Source organism: Dryobates pubescens, chromosome 4 (genome assembly GCF_014839835.1).
Source record: "Dryobates pubescens isolate bDryPub1 chromosome 4, bDryPub1.pri, whole genome shotgun sequence".
Classification (NCBI taxonomy): Eukaryota; Metazoa; Chordata; class Aves; order Piciformes; family Picidae; genus Dryobates; species Dryobates pubescens.
Genome location: NC_071615.1, coordinates 26,505,921 through 26,532,099, shown reverse-complemented (window position 1 = coordinate 26,532,099; position 26,179 = coordinate 26,505,921). Strand labels below are relative to the sequence as shown.

At 44.0% G+C, this 26,179-nt stretch overlaps 1 protein-coding gene across 1 annotated transcript; it reads right to left on the bottom strand.

The window, feature by feature from the left end:
• Positions 1-549: 549 nt before the first annotated feature.
• Positions 550-11,963, bottom strand: BLVRA (biliverdin reductase A). Its single transcript, XM_009898307.2, has 6 exons — positions 11,841-11,963; positions 9,873-9,992; positions 9,198-9,295; positions 7,722-7,829; positions 6,861-7,032; positions 550-1,179 (listed from the first exon to the last, which is right to left on the bottom strand). Exons 1-6 carry the CDS (start codon positions 11,957-11,959, stop codon positions 906-908), a joined length of 891 nt encoding a protein of 296 aa, XP_009896609.1. The 5' UTR covers positions 11,960-11,963; the 3' UTR covers positions 550-905.
• Positions 11,964-26,179: the final 14,216 nt, after the last annotated feature.

The following is a 26,179-nucleotide window of genomic DNA, read 5'->3' as shown; positions in this document are numbered from 1 at the left end:
TGAGTGAACTCAACATGGCATCTATCAGGAGACAAAATATTTCACCTGTTCTGGTTCAATACCAATATAGATTCTAGTTGATGGTAGATGAACCCACCTGGATGCATTCCTATGCAACCTGACCTAGGTGACCCTGCCTTAGCAGGTGGCTTGGCCTAGATGATCCCCAAAGGTCCCTTCCAATCCCCACCATTCTGTGATTTCCAGTGTGGGAGGGAAACAAAGCAACACGAATCCCAAGCCAAACCAAACAACACACCCTAAAAACAGAAACAACCCCACTCCTTCAAAACAAACAAACAAGCCCACAAACCAAGTCACAAAAAAACACCCTCCAAACAAGCACAACAACTCATTAGCACAAACACACAGAACAATTCAAGGCATCTGGAGAAAAGGTCAGGACTGCGGTGGCACAAGTTCCGTAGAGCAAGTAGAGAGGCGGAAAAGTCACCTAGAACTTTGTTTTAGCCAATACTGCTTTCTGGATGATACTACACAAATGCTACTGAGACACATCTCATTTTCAGACATATCTGGGGGGGGGGGGGGGGGGAAGGGGCAGGAAACAAACTCAGGAGGGAAAATTATATCTAGTATTTGAGTCCTCCAGGATCTACAATCTGGGACACTTCCAGCTGAATCACTGAAACGCTTGTTTTTGCCAGGTTCCTATCTGCCCGGAAGGACAGCAATGCATCTGAGCAGGGTAATGCTGCTTTGTTCTGGTGCAAACCAGAAGGCACAGGGTATAGCCCAGGCTCTCCAGCCCACTCAGAGAGCCTAGGAATCACTAGTCAAAAAGAAGGCAATGAAACAGAAATAAGCAACTGCTTGATGGCATCAGGGTGCTCTAGCCCTACAGCTTGCACGCCTGCTATGCTCCTCCTTCCCTAAGAACAGTCTCAGGAACAGATTTTCTCCGGCTGTTCACAGTGCTGTTGGATCACCTCAGCGAGGTCAAGACACCGCAAAATTCGCCATTTCTCAGCAGCCAGCTCTTCCTTGGATACCTGGCCCAGCAGTTTTTTGGCAAAGAGGTTCTGATCCTGCATGAAAAGTCCCACAGCAGATCTCGGGGCTTGAGGGAAGTTCTCCAGGCAACCACTTGTGAAACAGAAGTTGATTTTCTTTTCACGTCTCATCCCTGGTCCTCTTTCTTCAATCCAAGTCAAAGGTCTAGTGTGGAGGAGCAGAGAAAAAGAAGAGTATTTATTAAGAATTAGATCCAAGAGCCATAGTTTTTGCTCTGTTTTCTCAGCATTCATAGAAAATGCCCTGACAAATGCAGTTTTAAAATCCCAGCCATTGCATATTCAGGTAACATGGTCTGACCAGCACGCCTTGCTGCTAAAGTTGAACACCAGGTTATAATCTTAACTCTGCCACTGCTTCATGCCATGACCTCCAGCACACCATCTAAGCTCTCTCCAGCTTTGTTTTCCCTGTGTACAAAGTGAGGCCAGCAGTGTCTAGCCATCTCACAGGGAAGAGGGAAGTTCAGTCAGTTTGTGGGCTTGGATGAAGAGTGCAGTTAAACACCCCATGATTTTGTGCATGACTCCATCACAAGGCACTCAGTGCCCAGTCATTCCTCCAGCAAGAATAGTTTTAGGTCACTCAGGTACGTAATGATGACCCAGGTTCTCCTGTGCAAGCTGAACATCACCTCTTAAGGATAAGCAAGTTGAGACATGCAGACACTAGCACCCCTACTCACTGAAATCCTCAAATACATTCCTTTCTCATCACTGGGAGCACTGAGTGGAGACTGCAGCAGAAGAGATCAACTTTGTTTGTTTCAGCTGCCTAGACTCTCAGGCAAGTCATTCTTAATCAGATCCACGTCTTGTCTTATGCCTTCATGAAAGCCACAATCTCCAGGTCAAGCATTGGTGCTGTTGGCTACTGACTGGCATAGCACCAGGACTTCTCACAGTCTGGCTGAGGAAAAAGCAGCCATGGGATATGCTATATTGCTTTAGGAGCCTTAACAGACTCCCTGACCCAACACTGCAAATGCTTGCAGATGCTTTGAGGAATGGTCCTCAACACCAGCCACGGCCATGATCCTCCCTTCCTGCTCTTTTGTCAACTGCCTGTATCATGCCATTACCTTTCTGCACCTCATTTATCAGCACTGCCTGTGTTTAGGGGATGCACATTATTTTTCATACTTGGTTATTGATGGCCCTTCTACGTTCCTTTATGGCCCACTTTAGTCTGCCACTCACAAATTATGAGGGCATCAATAGCATGGAAGAATAAATTCTGTCTCCAAGTACTGCCCATTAAATCTTCAATATCATTAGATGTGAAAAGAAAGTTCTTGTCAGTCTACCCTAAACATAGCCTGCAGAGCACTCAGCTTAATGATTCTGCACCTCTCATCTTTTATGCTTTAGGAACCAGTTTCAATATTCACATCATTGTATCAATTATTCTTTGCTCATCTGTAGTACCACACACATACCCTACAATTTGAGCGTGGCCAGATGAACCTGATTCAACAGAATAAAACAACTGGAGACAAAACAAAAACAACCAACCAACAAAAAGAAAGGTCCCAAATCACAGCCTGCAAAAATGCAATGAAAAGAGTCTTCAGAGGGCTGATAAATGCAAAGACACCAGGCATTTCAGGCAGTCCCAAGGCTACACGTTGCTACAGGCTAAAAGGATGCTTGAGGGCCCTATCACTTGGTGCTTTGTGTTCTTATCCTCCTTCCCTGAGGTGCTGGCTGTGGACCTGGGTAAGAGGCAGGCTGCTGAGCAAGCTGGGTTTTGCTCTGACTCGACAGAGCTGGGTTTATGCTGTTCAGGGCACTGTTATTCAAAGCTGCTCTGTTTCAGGTAGGCAGGTAAGAAGAAACCACTGGGCAGGCACAGACACCACCTAACAGAGAGAAGCCCACAACATGCTCCAAAACAGGTCACCTCCCTACAGTGATCCAGAGCAGATGTGCACCAATGACCAGGCTCAAGTGTATGATGTCTTCTCCTCTAGCTTGGGGAAGCTACTGAACCAGAAGTACAATAATGTAGACTGGGCAGAATTTAATCAAAGTGATTAAAATGCCTGATTTAGATCAGTGAGCAGGAAAATGTTGGCTCTACTAATAGATTTAGCATCTTCTGTAATTGGACTTTTTGTTATTTTCCCAAAGAGAAGTTGATTCTATTCAACTGGCTACCAAAAAAAAATAAAGAAGTTGTGTTGCCTCTTTTTTTTTATTAACAACTTTTATACTAAAATCAGTCCCCTTCTTGCTATAAAGATATGTATGCTGCAAGTACTTAAGCAACTTTGTAGATGAAGAAAGAGGTTTGTATTTGTCAGAAAATCATAAAGAACTGCTGGGGCTTTTAAATAGATCATTTACCCATTCTCATTAAGGATTTATACCCAAGTAATATCTGGCTATAGATATAGCTGGTTAATTAGAAGTGGCAGTAGTGCTGCTTAGAAGCAACAAATGCATCATTTTTGGTGGCTGAATAAAGTCACATTAAGTATATTGGATAGTTAAAGAAGGAAGTTTAACCAAACGCTAACAAACCACATTTACAGTTACTTTTGACAAAGCAACCACTGTCTGCAGTGAAGACTTTCTAAGGTCATTTTGTCTTTCCAAATCTGAGGCTGAGAGAGCTCTCTCCTAGCTACATTTATTCAGAGATTGGAAGAGACTTTCTGCTTTTACAAATCCCTGTTTTTTCAAACAATGAGTGGCCCGAGTCAGGCTGCCCTAGTTAAATAAACCCAAACTGAAGTGAACACTCTTTGTACCTGCAGAATAATTCAGCTGGTTTCATGCTGGGTCCGCTCAGCTTAATATTCTCTGCAGCAGCTTCTGCAGAAAGCATGTATTACATGAGTTTTTTAACAGATGTTCAATTTGAAGCCTTTTTTTTTCCCCTTGGACTTTGTAAGCTCAGATCTCCATATAAACATCATTTCTAACATTTGTTCCCAGAAAATGCATTCAGAGAACTGCATTCAATTTCTTTTAAACACCTTCCTTTTCAAGCTTTGAAAATGCCAATACTTTTTATTTACCATGCAATCAAAAATGGGCTTCCTTACCCCAAATGGGAATTAGACAATTAGACCCTATCCCTAGTTAGCATCAGAAGAGATGCTGCCCAAATCATTATCTTTCCAGATAGCATTAAAAATTCATTTTTGACATTTACTGAATCCAAGCTCTGTAACCATGGGACAGGAAATGGCAGCCCCAAACCAGCCATGCTGTCAGTAGGGGTTTGGCTTTTCCTGGATTGCTCAATGTTTTATCACAGAGAAGCTGTCAGCTCAACTGTCTTGGAAACACAACAGAGGCAGAGGCCATCCCTCAGATAGCTGGGCATCAGGCATTAGCACACACCTCCAAAATCCACCCAGGGAGAGATGAGTGCAGGCTGTGAGCTGAGACAGACTATAGCCTTTGCACAAATCCCACATAACAAGCAGAACACAGCCTCCTGCATTCTGCACCTGCTGTATTCTCCAAGGCAGAACATAGGCTGAATTCACCTGATGTCTCAAGGTTAGTGTCATCATGTCTTTCATAAAGGGGATGGGATCACTCTCAGGAAAAGGGCAGACCTTTCCTATCCTTCAGTAAAATAAAGGCTGGGCAAATTAGAGCTGTAACATCAGCAGCATGGCTGCTGGGCCATAACTTCCCTTGGCAGAGAGTGGGCCAAATTCTCTACCGCTGTAACTCCATTGACGTCAATGGGGGAAGGTCAGCAGGAAACATGGCCCTGCCACCCAAGAGAAGACAGGAACGCTATGCAACTTTCCATTCTGCATAAATTATCCCTCAGACATAGAGCTGACTGTCCCTTGGGTCATTAACAAGCCCATAGTGACAAAAATACCTACTGACCCATATGAAAAACACACCACGAAATCCAACCAGAAAAGCAGGTACCTGGTAATGGTATAGAGGATGAAAATCCAGTTCTGTTCCTAGCAAATACCACGCATAGCAGCTAAGAGCTACCTAGGAGACAGAACACCCAGGGAAATGTTTAAGCCACCCACTAGTTCCACCTGCTGGAATTAGTTCAAAATCTCACTCTAGATAGATCTTTACAGCCACTCGTATTACTTGCAAACTGCTAAGAAAGAAAACAGAGCTTGTTTTATAGAGAGTCCTGTCCTCTGACAACTGCATTTTAAAAGGAATTGGAAATGATGTTTTATTTAAAGAGAGAGGAAGATTGCTAATCCCACAATAAACTGCAGTGGGCTTTGTAGGACTGGCTCATAAATTGCTTAACTAGACCCATGGTGAGACTATCAGCTCAAATGAGCACTGATTATTCACTCCCCAAACAGCAAGTCCTTTAGGTGATTACTTGAACTAAATACTACTTTTGTTGTCAGAGTTTTTCCTATTTTAAGCATTCTAGCAATGTAAGTGCAACAGAAAGAGGGCAATCTATTAAAGACAGACTGGAATCTTTTCCCACAGGGTCTTCTTTTCCCCTTCTCTCCTTTAGTCTTCATCACCTTTAGTCACCATCACTGGAGGTGTTTAGGAGGAGACTTGATGGGGTGCTTGGTGCCTTGGTTTAGTTGATTAGATAGTGTTGGATGATAGCTTGGAGTCAATGATCTCAAGGGTCTCTTCCAACCTGGTCTATTCTATTCTATTCTATTCTACTCTCTCTCTTGTCATATGCCTATGAGGGGAGTCATCTGCCTCAAAGGCAGAGCATGCTGTATGGAAAACCAAGAAGACAGGAGGGAAGAGAATGGAACAAATTGTTCCATCACCTCCTAGGAAACACATAGAGCTTGGGTAATGCTTACATACCTTTTCACATCAGGCAATTCTTAAGCTGCATCCCTAGCATGCAGTAAACTGTCATCATAATTGACTTTGAACTATCTGAAAGGACATGACCTGCAGGCAAATGGCACAGAATGACCAAACGATAAAGTTCCCGGCAAAATACACCACCAGACTTTGAATCCGTTTGAGTACTCAATCTACAGTATGAAACACTGGTGACTTTCTTTACGGTCATTTAAAAAAGTATACTAATGTATAGTAAGGACATAAACCCCCCAAACTATTTGACAACAAGCCTATTGCTATCATACAATAAGAGACATCAAACTCTTTATAAAATGCATCATCAAAAGAGTTTTCTGCAAGGAAGTCATAATGCAACAGCTAGGAAAAATGACAAGTAGTCCTGGCTGCTGGATTCTCCCTCGTTCTGACACAAACACACAATACAAGCTAAAAACGTAAGAAATGGGAAACAGACTGCTGTCCTGCTCAGGAAAACTCAAGGGAACTTCAAGACTGCAGATTAGCATCAGACAAGAACCAACTTTGCATCTTGGCCTCTTGGTAGTTTGTGATGCTTCTGCTCAAAATGTGTCATTTTCTCTGAGCCTCCAGTGACTACTACAGGCAATCAGAGGCATTATAGTGCTGTAAGTTAAGTATCACACCTTTTCAAACAGGCAGATATTTTCAGCCTTTAAACAAAGGTTAGCTATCAATGTACAGTTAGAATTTCTGATGCCAAACAAAAAAATAGTCTGCTTCTGAACAATTTTTCAGAGTGCATGTGAAGGGCATTCCATTCTTGGGCATGATGAAAGGTGTTATGGGCCCATTCCTACACTCAGACATCAGTAAAGAGATCTAAAACCATCTTGTGCTCTTTTTACCACAATAGTTAAAGGAAGGACTTTCAGGTCTGTTTCTCTTGCATACTTTCATGCCAGCATCCATCCATTCTATTTCCCAAGATGAAGGGAGGATGTAGAGCTCCTGCAGATGATACCTGAGGAGCCTGGCTCCCCTGCTGCCACGGCTATTACTCACTTCTTGTTTGCTGTCTGAAAATGAACAGTCATTCTGGAATAATTCTTATCCTTCTGCTTTTCTCTGGTGGCAGAGGTAACAGTGAGGTCTCCAAATAGGTCAATCAGCCAGGTCAGTCGAGCTATTCCACTGAAAGCTGGGAATCCTGCTTTGTTTTCATCAAGGACGCTACCTGGTGCAACAGCAACAGAAAGCTGTGAGAAAGGGGAAAGGGCATAATGCCCTCTGCACAGGAAAGACTGCAGAAACCACAGGGCTGCAGGCCTAGAGAGCAGAGAGGCCTTGAGTGGATGGAATGAGCAGGAAAGTCAACAAATATGGTCAACATTAAAATGAATCTGCTGGTGAGCTGTACAAATCACATCAGGACATGCTGAAAACAGGAGGATGTATGTGGATTCAAAAAGAGAATAAAGCAGGGAGAAAACATCTCAAAAACCTGATGCAGCTCTTATTGGGGCCAAACACCAATACACAAGATTAAAGATCTCCACTAGAAACTGGGACACTTTCTCAGAGCTCATCCTCCTCTCTGAGACCAATATGAATAAGATAGCGGTCACTATCGCCCAAGTACAGAGGGGATGAATACCAAATACCAAGACACAGTCTTGTGCTCTTCACCAGATGGCAGAAGGAGATTAGCAAAGCACTAGCTGTAGAAGACAACTGTTAAGGCAAAGGTGCTCTCCAGACACTTCTGTATCTTCATGGAAATACTCAGAACTGATACCTGTCTCTGTAGTCAGTTTATAGACAGACTCTTGTCTGCAAGGACTGAGCGAAGCCTGGAAGGACTTGTGTCCCCGTGGAGCAGGCGGACAAACCCAGATGGACTTCAATTTCTTCATATCTACTAACCTGTGAAATGCAATGTTCCCTTCACCAGGTCTTTCCCAGCAACTTCTTTTTTCAGCTGCTTGTACTCCTCAGTCAGAAGCTCAATGTGCTCCACATGGAGTACTTTATCTGCCATTAAAAACAAACACAAACAACAATCAAACAAAAAAAACCCTCACGCCAATTACGTGGACAGATTAAGTAAGGGCTTTCTGTATGAATCAAAGACACATCTAAGTAGCAAAGGCTTCACCAGCTACCAGTGGGAACTCAGAAAACTTCTCACAGGCTGGCAAAATGATGTCAAGAAGAAAAACAAACATAGGCCCTGTGCTGAGGCATTAATGTGGGTTAAGGGTTTTCAGGAGACAACAAATATAGAGACCAGAGGAACAGTAGCTACTATGTTTAATAGAAATTCTGTCATGAAACCCAATACCCAGCCAAGGCTGGAACATGAATCTTCAAAGCAAAAGATGGATTAACTCTTGGCCTCTTTCCCCTCACATTTCCGTGTTCTGCATTTTTCCTCCCAGGGCAGTAGGAAAGAAATACGAAAGGGAAACAAAAAATGGCATAATGCTCAGACCCAGATTGCAGCAATATGTTAAACAGCTCCCTCCACTGCAATTAATTGGGCTCTGTTGGTATAGAGGCTATCCAATACACACTGAATGTTGCTTTCAAATCAATATGTATTTTTCTGGAGAGCTTCCAGGAGAGTCAGTGTAGACCGCTGACAGTAACTGCTGCTGCTTCAAGGAAAGAGGCATAAACCTCTCTTCAAAAGGAAGCTGTTTGGCCAGCAACAAGGCAGTAAGTGGTGCTGGTACAGGGAAGCAGAAAAGCAGAAATCCCACATCTCTGGTGTGTTAGGACAAGAGTGACAAAGTATATTTTGAAGAAGTAGTGGTACAAATATGCAGCTTGCCCAAATGGTTCATACTCTGCTCTGGCCCAGCACTGTTCTTTTCCTTGCAGCCCCACACATCCCTACAGACCTTAGCTGCAGGGTTGGGACCACAGGTGTCCCTGAAATAGAGAGATATTGCTTAGAGTCAGGCTCTCTTTCAGGCAGGGATGCTTTGCTGGCCTGCAATAGCATGAGCAGCTGTGTGTGACCAGTGCTTCACAAACACCAAGAGACAGGAGAGCTGTTTCCAATTCTGTTTTCAGAGAGATGAAGGCCAGGGAAGTGCAATGGCTACACTCATTAAGTACTTTACTATCACTGCAGCAGAAGTTTTCTTCTCTAACTGCATTCTCATATCGTAAGCAAAGACCAATGTTATGTACCTCATTCTTGGCATTGACATTTGTGTCAGTTTATTCCCCCATTGCAACATATACAAATCCTAGACTAGCACATCTCTGAGACAAGCCAGCTGCCTTGTATGCCATAATTAATAGCAGTCTGGAGCCCTGCCTTTGAGTTTGTTGCCTTGGTTAGTACCCAACAGGTCATACTGTTTGCACCCTCAAGAACCAAAGTGTTACCTTTCTGCTCTGCCATCTCCCAGAGCTCATGGGCCGCCTTAGCTGACAAAGCCATGGGGTACTCAACCAGGACATGTTTCCCAGCTTCTAAAAACATTCTGAAAGGGATACAAGATCATGATAATCATCTCCCTCTTCTATGCAAGCTGCTTCTTATTCCCCTAGTCAGCCCCACATAGGGAAATGCACAATGTGGAGTGACAGAAATAAACGGCCCGTTTCCTAGCAAGGATAGTGTGGTGGCTATATGACAACATTTAAATACCAGCAGAGATGGGCTTTAATTCTCAATTTTCCACCAAATTCCCCCAACTCACCAGCAAGTCACTGAAATGGCATAGCACTGAGCACTGCAATTTCTAAGCTCCAGACACTTGGGTGGCTGAAGTGGGGCACCAGAGTGCCCTTCCTCTATACAATCAGTGAGGAAAGGCTTTGAATCCTGTTTTAAGTTGCTTGTTCATCAAGCATAGGCCTAGAGGTATTTGATTGGAATTACTTCAGATATTTATGCATCTTAAATCCTGCTCTCTTCTAGGTTTATCTGGTGCCCTAGGGAGCTCACTATCATTCACTTCAGGATTCTGGTCTGCCAGCTTCTCCTGCAACAGCTTCTACATTGCAGGGCAAAGGGTGAGAAAAGGGAAGAAAAGATAACAAGCCACCTCAAAATACCTGATGGTTTCTTCATGGCTTCTGTTCTCTGTGCTGATGAATGCTGCATGGATCTCTTTGCTTCTTAAGGCATCTTCCAGGCTAATCTGCTTGGCCTCATTGATATTCCCAAAACTTCTCCTGCACATTTAGCATAAATACAACCAGAGCATAACTGTCACAGTCCATTCTCACCAACTGCATGTTACGCAGCAGCACTTAAGAGTCTCTTATTCCCATGGGCCACTGTCTCACTGAGCTCAACTAGAGCAGAATAAGGGCAGATTGTTATCCAGGAAGGGCATGAACACTCACAGAGAAGAGCCAACCACATGGGCTAGTGTGTAGGTGGTGGTACTGGCACACTTTCTTGATGTTGAAGTGTAAAGTGCTCTTTGATTTTGTCCTTTTTTGTTTGTTTGGATGTTTCGGTTTTTAATAAGCATCATTAGGAAAGAGTCATTTAGAAAGAATGACTTGAAGAAGGAGAGTGCTCCTGTGGGAGGACTTCTCCCCATCATGCTGTACACAAAAACACTAGAGTTGGCAGGACCACATGCAATTACAAGCACAGCAAGCAGGAGAGGGACAAAGCAGATGCTTGGCTATGATGGCTCACACCTTGCAACACACACACCATACCATGTCAGTACTGAGAGGAAGGCTTTCTTGGCCACCACCCTGAGCACATCTCACAGTATCACTAAGGTTGGAAGAGACCTCATCTCCACCTGAAACACACACACACTCATTTCCCCAACACTGGATACTCTCAAGATTCTGGCATGCTGGGCTATCTTGCCTAGGTTGTGCTTTTGACAAGAAAGTTTGGACCAGATGATCCTTGAGGTCCCTTCCAACCTGGTGTTCTAGGATTCTCTGATTTGGTCCCTGCAAAAGTCCTTTGCATTAGTAAAGACTGGAGCTGACACCTTGACAGCATTAGGATAGATGGCAGTGGGCACAAAGTTAGGCCACAAGGGGACTTGAAAGCAAAGATCATGTTTGCATCATGATCATAATGCAAAAAGCAAGCCAAGACATCCCAGCAAGATGTCTTCAATGCTGCATCTTGATGGCACTGTTTCTCCACAGAAGTAGCGGAAATCCTATCTTCAGTGTGGTCCAAGGTAAGCTCTAGCACTAGCAAAGGCATCAGAGAACCAAGAGTTTATTTGGCAAGGAGATAAACTGGATGACCTAATGGATCCTTACAGTCTCAAATGACCCTGACTGCATGATTTAAATATAGCTGGAAAAATACATTCACAGCCTGAGATTCACACAGGTACTGCCTAACTATTCACAACTTCCGTGCTCTACCGTTGTAGGGCCAATGGTCTAGCTCAGAGGGAGGCAATACACTAATTTTCCACAGCTCCAAGCTAGTGAGAAAACCTAATTGCTCTCCAGGAAGCATCCTTATTGCATGTTCTCAATTATGGAACCTTCTTTAAAGACACCTACAGATGCAGCATCTGGTCTCAAAAAGACAGTTAGGATTTGATGACGAAGTTGCAGCATGAGCAGCTTTACATTTGTTTTTGTAAAACAAACAAAACACCCCAGCCCCCAACTTTCAAAAAATTACCTAAAATGTCTGTTTTCAAAACAAACATCATCCAGAAATTAGTTTATTAGTGTAATCATTCTCTGTATTGTCCTAAACCTACAAGAAATTCCAGTCAGACAGAACTGCACACAGATTCTTCTGTGAGAATGTCTCTCAGCTTCTCTTTCAGTCATTTCTGCAAGGTATCTCACCTATTTGTTGCCTCTTGCAAAGCTTTTTGTGCTCATTTTCTAGATGCCACTCAGAATGACAGGCATATTTGCATAAACTTCCCCTTTTCTGACAGCCTTAATTATAAGAGAAATAACAAACCTTGCCCCCCTCAAATAATAGTCCTCCACATGGCAAGGCATGTGCAAGGGAAGAAAGAAACGTTTCCACGTACATAGTAAACAAGCCAAGATGAAATTTCTGACCTGGATACAAATCCAAAGAGTTTCAGGTGCTCAGAAGGGCTGGAAGGCATTGGATTCATCAAGTCTCGGATTCGTGCTAAGCCAGCAATTCCAACTCCAACCACCACTGTCCCAAACATTTTGTTATCTGATCAAAAGAAGAAGAAAAACAAAACACAACAAAACAATTTTGGTTTTCAGTTGTTTGTTTGGTTTTTTTAAGCAGGGAGAAGAGCAGCTGGGAGGAGAAGTGGGAGGGTGGATTACTCTTAAACTCTGCTTTCATACAGCCAAACCTTATTCAGATGTCAGCAAGCAGCTATCAGAGATGTGATGCTATCAACTACCCAGCTCACTTGCATCCCACTGAAATGTGGTCAAGCGGCTCAGCCCATCACACAACTGGTTTTGAGAGTCATATTTAGCAGCTATTATATCACAGCTGTGCCATAAAGTTCTTCCTTTCCATGAATAGAAGGCAGACTTCAAAAGTGAGACATCCTGCTATTTATGTCACTGCTTCCATGTTGGAAAGGAGCCAAAAGGTTCTGGAAACCCAGCAGAGCTTTATATAAACCCTGCTGACTTCCTGAGCATCTGCAGCACTGCCTGCCCTGTGCTGCCACAGGGGCATTCACGGCAGTGGAGCTGGAATGCTTCAGGGCAGGAAGCAAAGAGCATCTTTTCTTCACCCCGTACAACTACTGGCACGTTCTGCAATGTCAAGATAGAACCATTTGATAATTTGGTGAAGATGTTTGCTGGACATTTTTGTGCACAAAGATAGCTCTCTCACCTCTTTAATGACACGCAGGCACGTCCTCAAGATTTGCATCTCCCCAAAGCACATTCCTGCCATAGTTGTATCATACAGACATGCAGCCAGGTACTGGTCCCACTGACCAGGCTCTGGGCCACTGGTAATAAATTCTTCCACTGGTTTTATGATTTGCCATTGATTTGTGGAAGCATTGGGCAGCTGGTGTAACCCTGAGGGCCACCAACACTTTTTGTAGTATTTTTAAGGTTTACAGGGGAAAATGGCCTAAAACCAAGCCAAGTCAGCCCTTCTGCAGTTTTGTTCCTTCCATCCTATGACAGCACCCCTTCAAACTCTGTTTCTTCTGTTTCAATGTTCTCCTTCCTGCCTGTGCTGATGCCCTCACCCGAGTGAACCCTTTCGATCGCTTCCACTAACTGGCTGCAGCCCTGCAAATCCTTCTGAGGCTTACATGGATAAAGGGACAATCCCAATTCCTTCACTCCTCCTTCTGCCTCTCTTGCCTGAGTGGATCACACTGCAGCAGCACAGGCAGTGCTAGAGCCCTGGAGGTCATCCAATCCAAATCCCACTCAGTCACACCAGGGCCACACTGAGTTATGACTGGATGGGAATCCAACAATCTGCCAGGGTCCCTACTGCAGTGCTTGACCACACAGCAAGAATATAGCATTTACTCAGAGCTTCCTGCATTGCCTTTTGCCATTTCACTGCACATCTCCCAAAAGAGTGTGGCTCCAGCCCTATACATCCTCCCATCAGAAAGCTTTAGGCAGCAATAGTAACTCCCTTCACCCTCTTCTGGAGGCTGGACAAATGCAGTTCCTAAAGTCTCACCTCCTTCATCATCTTCTCCAGTGCCAGGATCATTTGTGGCTCTCCACCAGACTCACCCTTGTATTTGTTTCTTGTACCAGGGTACACAAGACTGGACACAGCAGATGCTGTCTGCTGTCCTGTTGGCTATACTCTTGTTGAAGTACTCCAGGAGACATTTGGCTTTCTTTGCCAAAAGAGCTTGCTGTGGCCTGAGGTTCAACTTGTCCACTTGCATCTTGCAGGCACCTTCTGACCTTCCAGACAGGCAGTTCCCAGTCTATCCTGGTGCACAGGATTACTCCACCCTGGATAAGGGACTCTACACTTGCCTTTGCTGAACTTCATGATGTGCCTGTCCACCATTTCTCCAGCCTGCCCAGGTATCTCTGGTGCACTGACCACTCCCCACATTAGGTTACATCTACAGAGTTGCCAAAGCTTGACTCCATCCTGCTGGTTAATAAGGACATTTAACAGCACTGAGGATGAGCACACCACTTGCCATTTTCTCAAGTACCAAGAACCTCCCCTGACTGCCACTGACTTTGCAGTGAAGTCAGCCAAGTCCCACAACACTTGTGGATGTACCTTGTCTGGTGTCAGGGGCTGCCATACATCCAATGAGCTCAAGAACTATATCATAGAATCACAGAATTGTTTTGGTTGGAAAAGACCTCTAAGATCCTCGAGCTCAACCACTGACCTAACACCACCATGGCCACTGTCTTCCTCCACTGTGAGTACTGCTACATTCCCATAGACTGTCAGCAGACTCCCAAACCTGGGAGGTCTGAGGACAGACCTTACTAGTGAAAGCCACAGTAACAAAAGACATCGAGTTCCTTTTCACTCCCTCCACCCTGGCTCCACTGAGCATCAGGCTCATATTTTCTCTGCCTTCTTTTTGTTACGACTGTACCCAAAGAAACCCTTCCTATAGCTCATTTCAGCTTCAGCTGAACTTTACCTTTCCAAGCACTGCTCCTGCCACCTCAGTCACTGTCTCCATGTCCCGGCAGGACAGTCCCTCCCAGCTTGTGCACTCCTTTTTGTTGTTTCAGCACAGTCAGGAGGTCCCTGTCCATCCATACTGGCTTTCTGCCACGCTTGGCTCTGCTTGCAGCACACTGGAGCAGGGCATCTGTGCTCTGGGGAGGTCGCTCCTGTAAGACCAACTTCAGCCCTTCTGCCCCCACAGGGCAGAGAAATCTCTCTTAGGACCTTGCCAAGCGGAGCTATCAAAAAACCCCTGCTCTTCTGAAGTGTAGGGATCTACTACTTGAAAATTTAGACTCAGAGCCAGGTCAGCAGAGGTTTAGAAGCAGTCCAGCTGAAGAGCAGCTGGTCAGGGGCTTACTTGAAGTTGAGAAATTTTCAAGGTTACAGGAGTGCTAAGCTGTTAATATTTGCCTACCGCCTCGAGCAGGACTGGAGTGGGAGTCACGCAGCAGACAAATTCCCCCGAACCTCCTACACTCATCTTGTTTCCAAGAACTGCCTTTTTCTTCCCCCCTCCCCCAGTGAGCTGCTGACCTCTGCTTCAACAAAGCAAGAAGGTGGGGAAGCTGACAACCCTCTTCCACTGCTAGGAACAAAGAGCATCTCACAGCAGATGTGCAGGTTGCTGAACATTTTTGCCTTTCCTCTGACAAGAATCTTTCCTCAATTTATCTGATGAACCACTACTGACCTCCCCAAAAGTCACATTTAAGAGGCAAGATGATTTCAAGCAAAGAACAAAAATTGTTACTATGTGACCCGTTCCCATAGCAACCAGCCACGGGGTCCAGGTCAGGGGTTTGCAGGCTAATACAGTATTCACATGGAAAGAGACAGCTACTAAGTGTGAATCACAGAACCTCTGCTTATTATGGAGCTAGAGAAAAAGCACTGTGTCTGCATCCCTGCTGCTGCTTTTTATTACCCTTATTTTGCTCACACAACAAATTCTGGAGCTGCTCAGGGAGGAAAGGAAATTAAATGGGGTTTTTTTGGAGCTGTGATGAACCAAGTAAGAGCAGAATAAAGAATGCTCATCTGACAGTCCAGATAAATATAAGGAAATGTACTCATTTCAAACTTTTGCATCAGTAAAGTACCCTCCCTTGTAACAAGGAACAGGATGAGAGGAAATGGCCTCAATCTTCTCTAGGGGAAGTTTAGGTTGGGTATTACAGTATCACCAAGGTTGGAAAAGACCTCAAAGATCATTGAGTCCAACCTGTCACCACAGACCTCATGACTAGACCATGGCACCAAGTGCCACATCCAATCCCCAGTTAGGAGATCCCCAATCCCAATTAGAAAAAACTTCTTCACAGAAAGGGTTCTCAAAGACTGGAACAAGCTGCCTAGGGAGGTGGTTGAATCCTTATCCCTGGAGTTGTTTCAAAGAGGCAGAGATGTGCTGCTGAGGGACATGGTTTAGCACCAGACTTGACAAAGGCAGATAATGCTTGGACTCAATGGTCTTAAAGGTCTCTTTCAGCTGAAACAATTCTGTTTCTACAATTCTAAAGCCAGTGCAGAGGCAAAACAAAAGGCAGAAGATAAGAATTCTCTCTTCAAGAGAACTTTTCATAGCATATAAAGACATGGCAGATGGAGAGACTCCCTTCTGTCATGATAGAGGGAATTTCAGTAAGCCTTGTGCCTTCTCCCAGCAGTCTTCAAAGTCTCATGCCCACAGGTATGAAGGAGTGACTCACATCAGAAGTCAAAGTACATTGCAATTAGTGTCACCTGCAATAGCATAACACTGATGTGAGAAGCTCTCCTGAAGCACTGGTCTTAAGTGTGCTACTTCAGGTGACTGTCATTTAACTGCCACACTTACCTTAAGAGTAGTGTAGAGCTTGCAGTGAGTACTTCATCTGAAAAGAAGTGCTGCTGAGGTCAGATCACTTCTGCATACTCAACACTTGAACCATTTCATTCCCACAGTAATTTTTCAGCACTTTTCACTCTCCCCAGCACCCCCTTCTCTACCTTACTTACATTAAATCTCTAACTCTACCAAACCTGAGTGCTGACACCTTGTAATTTCCTTCCTGCTGCTTAAAAAATACACATTACAATCCTCACTGGCCTGGCAGCCACCTCCCACTACTCAGAAGACTAAAGGGGAACTCACGGACAGATGCCAGCAGCTGGAGAGACTGGGATTCAGGGGCAGCTACTGTGCAAACTGAGTGTCAGAGGCTGGCTGCTGGAGGCACCCACACTGTACATATGACAATACACATCTGTTCTCACTAGCAGACCTTCATCCTGCTCAGCCAGAGGAGCTGGAGGAGGCTGATAGTGCTGGCTGTGTTTCTCTGAGTGCTCCGTCCATGACTGGTGTGGATCACCACACAGCAGCTCCATGGAGAAGGACCTGGGAGTTCTGGTGGACAGCAAGTTATTCATGGGACAGCAAGGTGCCCTGAGATCAAAGTTGCAGAATCCCACCCCCTTTTTTAGGGCAACAATGGACAGACAGCAGCAGTCACTGTAAAATCAACAAGCTGAAAACCTGAGGCTCCTTCCAGCCCTACATCTCTACAACTACTTGAAAAAAAGTTATAGTGAGGTATAGGTCAGTCTCTTCCCCTAAGTAACTAGTGATGAGAGAAAAACAGCCTCAATTTGCAACAGAGAAGGTTTATATTGTGTATTAGAAAAAAATTATTTACTGGAAGAGTGGTCAGGTGTTGGAACAGGCTGCCCAGAGAGGTGGTGGAGACACTATCCCTGGAGATGTTCAAGAAACATGTTGAACAGGGCACTTTGGGACACGGTTTAGTGGGCATGGTGGTGTTGGGTTGATGGCTGACCTTGATGATATTAGAGGTCTTTTCCAACCTTAATGATTCCATGATCTCTTATTTAAAATACTCAGATACCTGGCAGATGCTGTACTTGGGGTGTGGGTACATGCCACAGCCTGTGCCACCACATCTTACACTTATTGTGTTCTCATCAAGATGCATCTTCCTGGAGCAGAGAAAGCAGAAGCTGAACAGTGTATCTTATGTTAGTGTTGTTTTCTGGAAGGGAAGAACTGCACAAATACTCCAATTTAGCAGCCTACTCAAAGGCAGAGTCATCCTTTGTTCTGCACTTTAACCTCTGTGTATGCTGGGAGTATCTCCATGAAGAAGACACAACACAGGCCTCACTAACCCTGACTAGAAGAAAAGAAGAAACAGGCAAAGAAAGTGATTCACATGGTAACACGCTGGAGTAGGCGTTTGTGTTTTTGCTGTGCCTTTGCTGCAGCCTTGAGATAAAAGTAAAGTCCTTCTGCAAGGAAGAGATAGTCAGGAAGGCAACCTCCAACACTTCATTACTTCTCTTTAATCCATTCATCAAACGAGTGTCACAAACTTTCTTTAAAACCTGCCAAGACCATTGACAGTCTCCACATTTCAGAGGAACACAACAGTAACTAGACATTGTAGAGAAACCACATATATTACCCCTGAAAGCCGCTTGTTACAGTACTAAGTATCAGCCCTCCTCAACATCTCTCACACCCATCTGGCTATCACAACCCAGGCCTGAAGAAAAGGCCCCAGAGAGACCTTAGAGCAGCATTCCAGTATCTGAAGGGGGCTACAAGAAAGCTAGGGAAGGAATTTTTACAAGGGCTTGTATTGATAGAACAAGAAGAAATGGATTGAAGCTTGAGGAAGGCAGATTTAGACTGGATACTAGGAAGACATTCTTTACAGTGAGGGTGGTGAGACACTGGAACAGGTTGCCCAAGAAGGTCATGGATGCCCACTCCCTGGAGGTGTTCAAGACCAGGTGGGATGAGGTCTTGCACAACCTGGTCTAGTGGAAGGTATCCCTGCTCATGAGGGGATGTTGGAACTCGATAATCCTTACGTTCCCTTCCAACCCAGCAGTTCTATGAATCTATAAATACACCTGCATCAGCTTGCACTTACAGGCTTTCTGATTAAACTCTGGATTTCCAGCTGGCTGCCGAAGCTGAAGTTGAGATATGGCCACATGCTGTGTTATGGCTGCCAGTCCCCTTGACTATTTACAGTGATGCTCAACAATAAATGACTGCCTGCACTTGTCACAAAGTTACCATTTCCACACCTAAGCAGAAAACTTTTATTCAAACATGCTTTTACAACTTAACTCTACTAACTCCTGAGTCCACAGCAATCCTGACCCCTGTCACAGTAAGGTTTCTCTCCAGAGCCTGCAACTCCATACCTGCAGCAAGACCATCTTACTAAACTGATACAAACCCACAAGAGGTACTGAAAGCATCTTTAAATCTGTTTTTAATAAGTGATGTACTCCACTTGAGGAGGACTAAATCAGAAGAGCAGTGATGTACATGCATGGGTATGAGTGACTAGGGTTCAGATTTGGTTGCTAGTCTGAAGAGGAAAACAAGCCAAGTAACACTTCTGAGATGTCTCAGTGATGTGAAGAGAAGCTAAGTTCTTGACCTGGCTCACTTTGTTTGAAACTCTACCCTGAGATAACCTACATTGCTTCAATTTGAGGAGATAAATAGTGATTTTTATGGCAATTTTAAATGGCAGACCTCATGCTCTGCACGAGACAACTAATCTCTATATGTGACAGTCAAGTGTAAGTTAGATTTGGATGTAATTTGGCTATTCCACTACTGATGCTGAAACTATCCTGGAAAGAGCTATTTGGAGGCACCTAAAAAAGAAATTAAGAGAAAGATGTCCATGAAGGGCTCCACTTTTTTTTTATTTTATAGAAATATCCCCTTAAAACAGAAGAACCCATGCCTACTTCTGAGGTTAAGCTTCCAGGAGCTACTTTGGAGTGAGTCCCAGAGATTCTTGTGAAACTGCTGGTAGGTAAATAAATAACCCCACACAACTGCAGCCTCAACAGAGCTATTGTTTGACCAAAAGACCGCTCATTTATGGCTAATTTGTATACCACTAAAGCAAAGAGAGCCACAAGCAGTTCCAGAAAAAAAATTATTTTGAGTTTTAATGTGCTATAACAATTTTTGAAAGTTAATTTGTCCATGGTGGTAGAAGAAAAGTGTTTTAACTCCAAAGTAACTAACTGTCACTTGTTAAGTCCAATTTTAGATGAGCTATGGTATGGAGCCATCATAAGTCACAGATCCTCATTTTCCATGGGATCAAACCTAAAGCAAGTGTATCACACCCTCTTTCCATCAGTCCTCACAATTCCAGAGCAAGGGAAATCTCTCTCTTCTGCAAAGCATTCCGGGACCTACTGATAATAAGTGCAATGTATGAAGTAGGAATTATTACAATCTCCCTTCTTCAAGGGAAATCCCACACAGTTCAGACACCTAGAAAAGGTGGCTATAACCAAGGTTTGTACTGAAACAGATCTTCATAACAATATCATACAATGCTTGACAAAAAAACTGTGGTTCCTTCTCTTTCTCCTGTTGTAAAATTCAGCTGAAACGCAAACCTTACAAGCAATTATATGCACGCTTTAAATCAACCCCACAGAATGACAGTATACTAGGAGTTGGAAGGGACCTCTGGAGATCACCTAGTCCAGTCCCTCTGCTAAAGCAGGGTTACCCAGAGCAGGCTGCCCAGGACTTGTCCAGGTGAGTTTTGAAAGCCTCCAGAGAGGGAGACTCCACAGCTTCTCTGGGCAGCCTGTTCCAGTGCTCTGTCACACTCAAAGAAGGCTCTCCTTAAGCTCAAGTGAAACCTCCTGTGTTCCAGTTTGTGCCCCTTGCCCTGTCACTTGCAGCACTGAAAAGAGTCTGGCCCCATCCTCATGTCACCCATCCTTTAGATATTGATCAGCATTAATAATAGGCTAATCTCTTAGGCTGTTCTTTTCTAGGCTAAACAGCCCCAGGTCTCTCAGCCTTTCCTCCTCACACTGATTCTCCAGGCCCCTCAGCACGTTTATAGCCTCTGTTAGACTCTCTCAGGTAGTTTCCACCTCTCTTGAACTGAAGAGCCCAAAAACTCCAGGTGTGGCTTCACCTTGGCAGAGGGGAAGGAGAACCTCCCTCGACCTGCTGGACACACTCTTCTTAATGCACTTCAGGATGTTGTTGGCCTTAGTGGCCACAAAAGCACACTGCTGGCTCACAGCTAATTTGTTGTCCATAACTTGTTATCCATCCCATTGACATCAATGAGAATACTCCTACAAATAACAGCACAAAATAAGAGCTTTTGCTGTTTACTGTAACATTAGTAGGCACAAGAACAAAACACACATCCAGCCACAAGTATGTTCTTTTAATATCTTTATGGACTCAACCCAATAGATGATACCTATCTTCCGGTCCACCAAAGGTCACTGCATCCCAGATCTGTAACAGTGTGACCTATTTTCAGAATTCCCCAATGCTGCAGTCACCATAAAGATATTGCTTACCATGGCTAATGAAACTCTCTGCCTCCACCGTTCACATGGCAGCATATCGTAACACCTGCAGAGGCCTGCACCATGCTCTCTCCAGAGCAAACATTATATACAGAAATTGCAGCTGATCAGAAAAATGCCATTAAAAAAGACATAATTATAGAATAGTTTGGGTAGGAAGGAACCTTAAATGTTATCTAGTTGCAACCTCACTGCCACAAGCAGGGACACCTTCCACTAGCCCAGGTTGCTCTAGGATTCATCCAACTTGGCCTTGAATACCTCCAGGGAGGGGGCATCCACAGCCTCCCTGGGCAACCTGTTCCAGTGCCTCACCACCCTCACTGTGAAGAATTTCTTCCTAATATCCAGTCTAAATCTCCCCTCTTCCAGATTGAAGTCACTTGTCCTCATCCAGAGAAATCATGGAGCTCTGGAAACTTTCAAGGCCTACCTGGATATGTACCTATGTGACTTGCTTTAGGTAACCCTAATCTATATCTTCAGACATCCCTTCCAACCTCCACCATCCTGTAACACCCAGGAATCATAGAGGCCAGCCACCAGCCTGCTCTCTCATGGAGAGCTAAATCTGCAATTCAATGAAGATTTAGCAGTCCAGTAGTTCTGGCCTGCTGGTCATCTGTCAAAATCGTCCCAAGAAGTGGAAAACATCTTTCCCAAAGTATCAGCCTCTAGAGGGGGTGTTTGGTATCCTGCATAAATTATGCTGATAAGAAAGATAATTGAGAAAAACTTCAAAGGGTTCCAGGAATACTGTAAAAGGCCATTTCCCACAGTACTTCAACTGCACAGTAGGTCCCACACAAAGTCTTAGGAAGAACAATGTTTTCTTTGTGTCTAACCAGATACAATGAAAGAGCAAACTCCACCTCTCCCTTTCCAATTCCTAGGTCTATCCACACCAAACCCTGTGATTCCTACAAGCAGAGATGTAGTTTTATGTGCCAAGAAGATGAGTAAATTACTCACCAGTTTTGATCTACCTGTAGAGTCAGACAGCTCTGAACATGCCTAAACCTGAACTTTCAACTGTGTCACCCTAGAGCCTGGCATGCTCAGGCTAGACAAATAAGCAAAAAATTGCCTTGAAAATGGTTTCTGTTTACAACTGTCTCACCAGATCTGCCAGCACCAGATTTATTGTTCTAAAAAGTCTCCAAAAGGACCTATAAAACTGCCATCAAGTTGAGTCCAACTGCAGGCAAAGCAGAAGCCCCTACTTGGCTCAAGCCACACCAACATATTTAAAACACGTCTAAGGAGAGGTTAATATGTATTGCAACTCTTGTACATGAATTTGTAGCACATACAAAACTCATTAGAATGATAAACTGACTTGATCACTGAGTCTGTGCAGTGATGTTAGCTGGAGAGGAGTGGCAAACCAAGGCATCCTACATTAATATCACAAACACTATACATGGCCATCTGAAAGTTGTCACTATTTTAGAGATGCCTGCCTTTGATATTGGACAATAAATCTCTGTTCTCCCCTCCCATGGTCAGATTGGGTACATCAAGGTAGCAGTGGAGCTTCAGCAGCTCAGAATATGTAAACGACAACTGTCTGCAATCATGTCTGCTCCAAGTCAGCTTGAAGACATTGGCTTTGTTTAGGATTGAGTTGGAGAAAGAATGCAAGTGTGGCCAAACAATATCTTATGAGCTAGATGTACAGGTCTCAAACCATTCCTCTATGCTTACTCTCAGGTTGTATGGGTCTTCCTCCTGAGCACATGGGTTTTAGTTCTGCAGTCTAGAGAAGGAAAGTCTATCCCAGATAGGCATATAAGGAAAAAAGGGGTCATGCAGGAATGTACTTCGAACTTCCTTTTGTTGTAATGACTGGTTTGGATGGGAAGGGACCTTTACAGATCATGTAGTCCAATCCCCCTGCCATGGGTGTGATGTTTCCTTTTTTCCAGCCAGTGGAGACTTTGCCTGGTTGCCACGACTTTTCAAATATGATGTGAAGTGACTTGGCAACTATATTGGATCTCCCTGCTTGTGAGGATTCTCTTGATGAGAAAGGCCATCCCTGTCAGCACAGCAACACATGAACCCAGAGGCAAAAGATGAAATGTTGAAGCCTCATTTAGTAGTCATTTAACCAAAAGAAATTTAATCTCCAGGGTTATCAGCACCTCCATGCTTCCTTAGGAGTTGACTTAATAGCATCTAGGATAGGACAACTTCCCCTCCTGTGTTTTAAATATAAGAATATTGTTTCTGGTATGACAGGTCATTTGATGCTGGGAAGGTATCAGACAACTGGCAGGGATGGTATCATGCTGCAGCACACCAGCAGTTTTCCTGAAAGGTGCTCTATCAACTGAGTACATGAACACCAGGAAACTCCTGACCTTGCATTTCAGGAGAGGGGGAGAAGGGAGATAATTTCTCCCATAAAACACAGAAGCAGCTGCCATCCAACCACTTTGAGCCCTTATTTTCATGGTACTTTTCCTGTGTTTTTATTGTGTCTATGCTGCAAATATTACTGGATCAGGCTGGCTATCACCAGAAGCCATCCAGGAAGGACTGGGCCAGAAACACCTGTCAGAATATCGTTATTTTTAAACAGTAAGCAGAGTCAGGCAGATGACGTGTTTATTTTGAAAAGACTGATTCACCAGTCCTTAGTCTTAAGGTCTCATTGTAGATGCCAGGCCTAAGGACAGGCAGTGTATCTTAGCCTTATAAGATACGATGGGCTAAATGCAAGGACAGCAATTCCGCTCCACTACGGAATAAGTAAATGTGAAACAGATTCTGACAATTAGAGTTTTGCTCAGATGTTGCCATTTGAGAAGAAGTCCAAACAAAAAAATGCTTCCAGCAGCCACTGGTACTGGTTATCCTGACTTCTGGGTGACAAACCTAAGACATCTCAGGGCTGTTTCTATCAGGTTACTCAGACTACAAATTCAAGTACTGCATAGTTAAGAGAAAACTCCAGCCTACTCTGGTCTTACACTGGACAGCAAGAATGAAAGCAGACAAAGCCCACGGTCATCTCCACTGCCAGAAGCATACTACTCCAGTTTGCAGACTCATTACTTAACAGTGAATTGCCACCAATACAGACAGCACCATTATCCTTTTCTGTGAGTCCCTCACAGACTTTTATCACTAGAAAAATCATAAATTTAGAAGGAGACAGAACCCAGAAGCTATTTTGCCTTCTCCATCCAAATTTTAGCTCTGGAGCCCCCAGTGGAAGGACACTGAACTGTTAAGAGTAGGTCCAGAGGAGGGCTACAAAAACGATCAGAGGGCTGAAGCACCTCTCTGATGAAGACAGGCTGACAGAGTTGGGTTGTTCATCTTGGAGAAGAGATGGCTCTGGAAAGGCCTTTTAGCATCTTCCCAGTATTTGAAGAGGGCCTGCAGGACAACTGGAGAGGAACTTTGTTTTCAGAGTCATGTAGCGACAGGACAAGAGGTAACGGCTTTAAAACAGAAAAACCTTGATTTAGACATTAGGAAGAAATTTCTTCATCATGAGGATCGTGAGGAACCAAAACAGTTTGCCCAGAGAAGCTGTGGAGGCTCTAACCCTGGAAATGTTCAAAGCCAGGTTGGATGAGGCCTTGAGCTGTCCAGTGGAAGGTGTCCCTGCACATGGCCACGGGGGTTGGGACTAGGTATCTTTAAGGTCCCTTCCAACCCAAACTGTTCTATGATTTTATGACTCCAATTTAATTGGAACAAAATAAACAAAATCTCAAGTCCTTCATACATTTTCATCCATCATCCAGAATAAGTCCAGTGAGATCTATACAAACACACCAATCCTTCTTCCAGCTTCACACAGTTGTGCTACACCTGAGAAAAATTTGCAAATTACTCCAAAGACAAGTATGAGCAAACTGCCACAGTCTACAAAAGTCAGTCAATGCTAGGGGCTGTTCTCTCCCTGGCAACAGAAAAGTTCACAAAGCTTTAGCTTCTGGAAGAGCTAAAAAACCTGGTGTTCCAACTAGAACGACAGCAGTCTCAACTTTCCCCTCCTATCTAGTACCACTTCTTCCTATCATTTAGGGATTATTTAATAATTCCATGTTCTCTCTGGCAGCTTTCCCCTGCTCTCATTCACAGAACAAAGGTAATGACAAGACAATAAAGATCCTCTTCTGCTACACATTTCTCTAAAAGGGAAAGCTAATTAAACACAGTAACATCACTTGAGCCGTGAGGAACAGCTTGTCTGATTAGTCTGTGTAGTACAGCCTTTAAATCAGCATTTGGACGAGTTACTAGAACAGGAACACCAGTTGCCCCAAACAGGGTTTTTCTAGCTGTTTTATAAGACTATGCTAAGAAGAAATAAGGGGAAAAAAAAAATTAAAAAGGAGAAACTTTGTGCTGTTGAACTTGTGTTGTTTAAGTGGTGGATTGCCCTCATCTGGACTAACAGGATTAGCAAATGCATTTCATCATCTTTCCCAGCCAGGTGTGTTTCCTACAGTGCTTTCTGATTCACACAGTAAAGCTCGGTCTGGGTTGCAAATATTCATCTAGGGAAAGCGTAAATTCAATTAAACAAAAAAGTGAAAACTCTTTTGGCATAGAGAAGTAAAAGGTCAAATTATTATTTTCATTATATTTGTACTTATCTTGTAAAATTATAAGATGTAAGCTCAACACTTGGGCCTTACATGTGTGAGAACACTTTGCATGGTTCAAGGCCAGCTTCAGAGCAGAGGGACAGACCCTCAGCTACCTTTATTCCACTAAATTACAAGAGGGCAAGTACACATTCAGGATCAGTGTTTTTTTACTACAGGATTAAGCTGTTAAGTGCCTTGGCTTTCAGCCTGGCTTTCTTCCCAAAGCCTCATTCCCCTCATCAATGAAGTCACCTTTTTGACGCCTCACTTAGTAAACTGCAGTACCAGCATAACGCAGGGTCTTGTACTACACAGAGCACTACCTCCAAGCCTCAGAAAGATCTAGAGCTGTCTGCAAACTGAACATGAAAGCATTATCCCCAATCCCACATATGTTGCTGTATCACTGTGTCAAAACTCACTTCCTGGGGAGTTACCCTCCCACTGCAAATACTGCTTCACTGCTTCTATCCAAGCTCTTTTCGTTAGTTTCTCCACTTCTTTCCAGCTTTGTTTTTATCTCCTGCTGCCTGACTGCTTTCCTGACCAAGGATGATGGCACAGACACAGCTTCAATAGACCAACACCAGTGCTAATGACAAACATCCACTGAAGCTCCCTAGAACAAATCTGTACAACGAATGGTACAATATCCTCTCTACATGCCATATGAAACTGAGATGACTTCAGAGTCACCATTAAAAAGCAAAAATGTCAATGTGCATTCCACTTCTGCATGTTACTTAAGTCTT

Coding starts and splice junctions, on each gene's coding strand:
- BLVRA (XM_009898307.2), bottom strand. CDS start 11,959: ATGTTTGGGACAGTGGTGGTTGGAGTTGGAATTGCTGGCTTAGCACGA. Junction 7,033..7,721: donor GGGAACATTGCATTTCACAG/GTTAGTAGATAT, acceptor CTGTTGCACCAG/GTAGCGTCCTTGATGAAAAC. Junction 1,180..6,860: donor TTTCAGACAGCAAACAAGAA/GTGAGTAATAGC, acceptor CCTCCACACTAG/ACCTTTGACTTGGATTGAAG.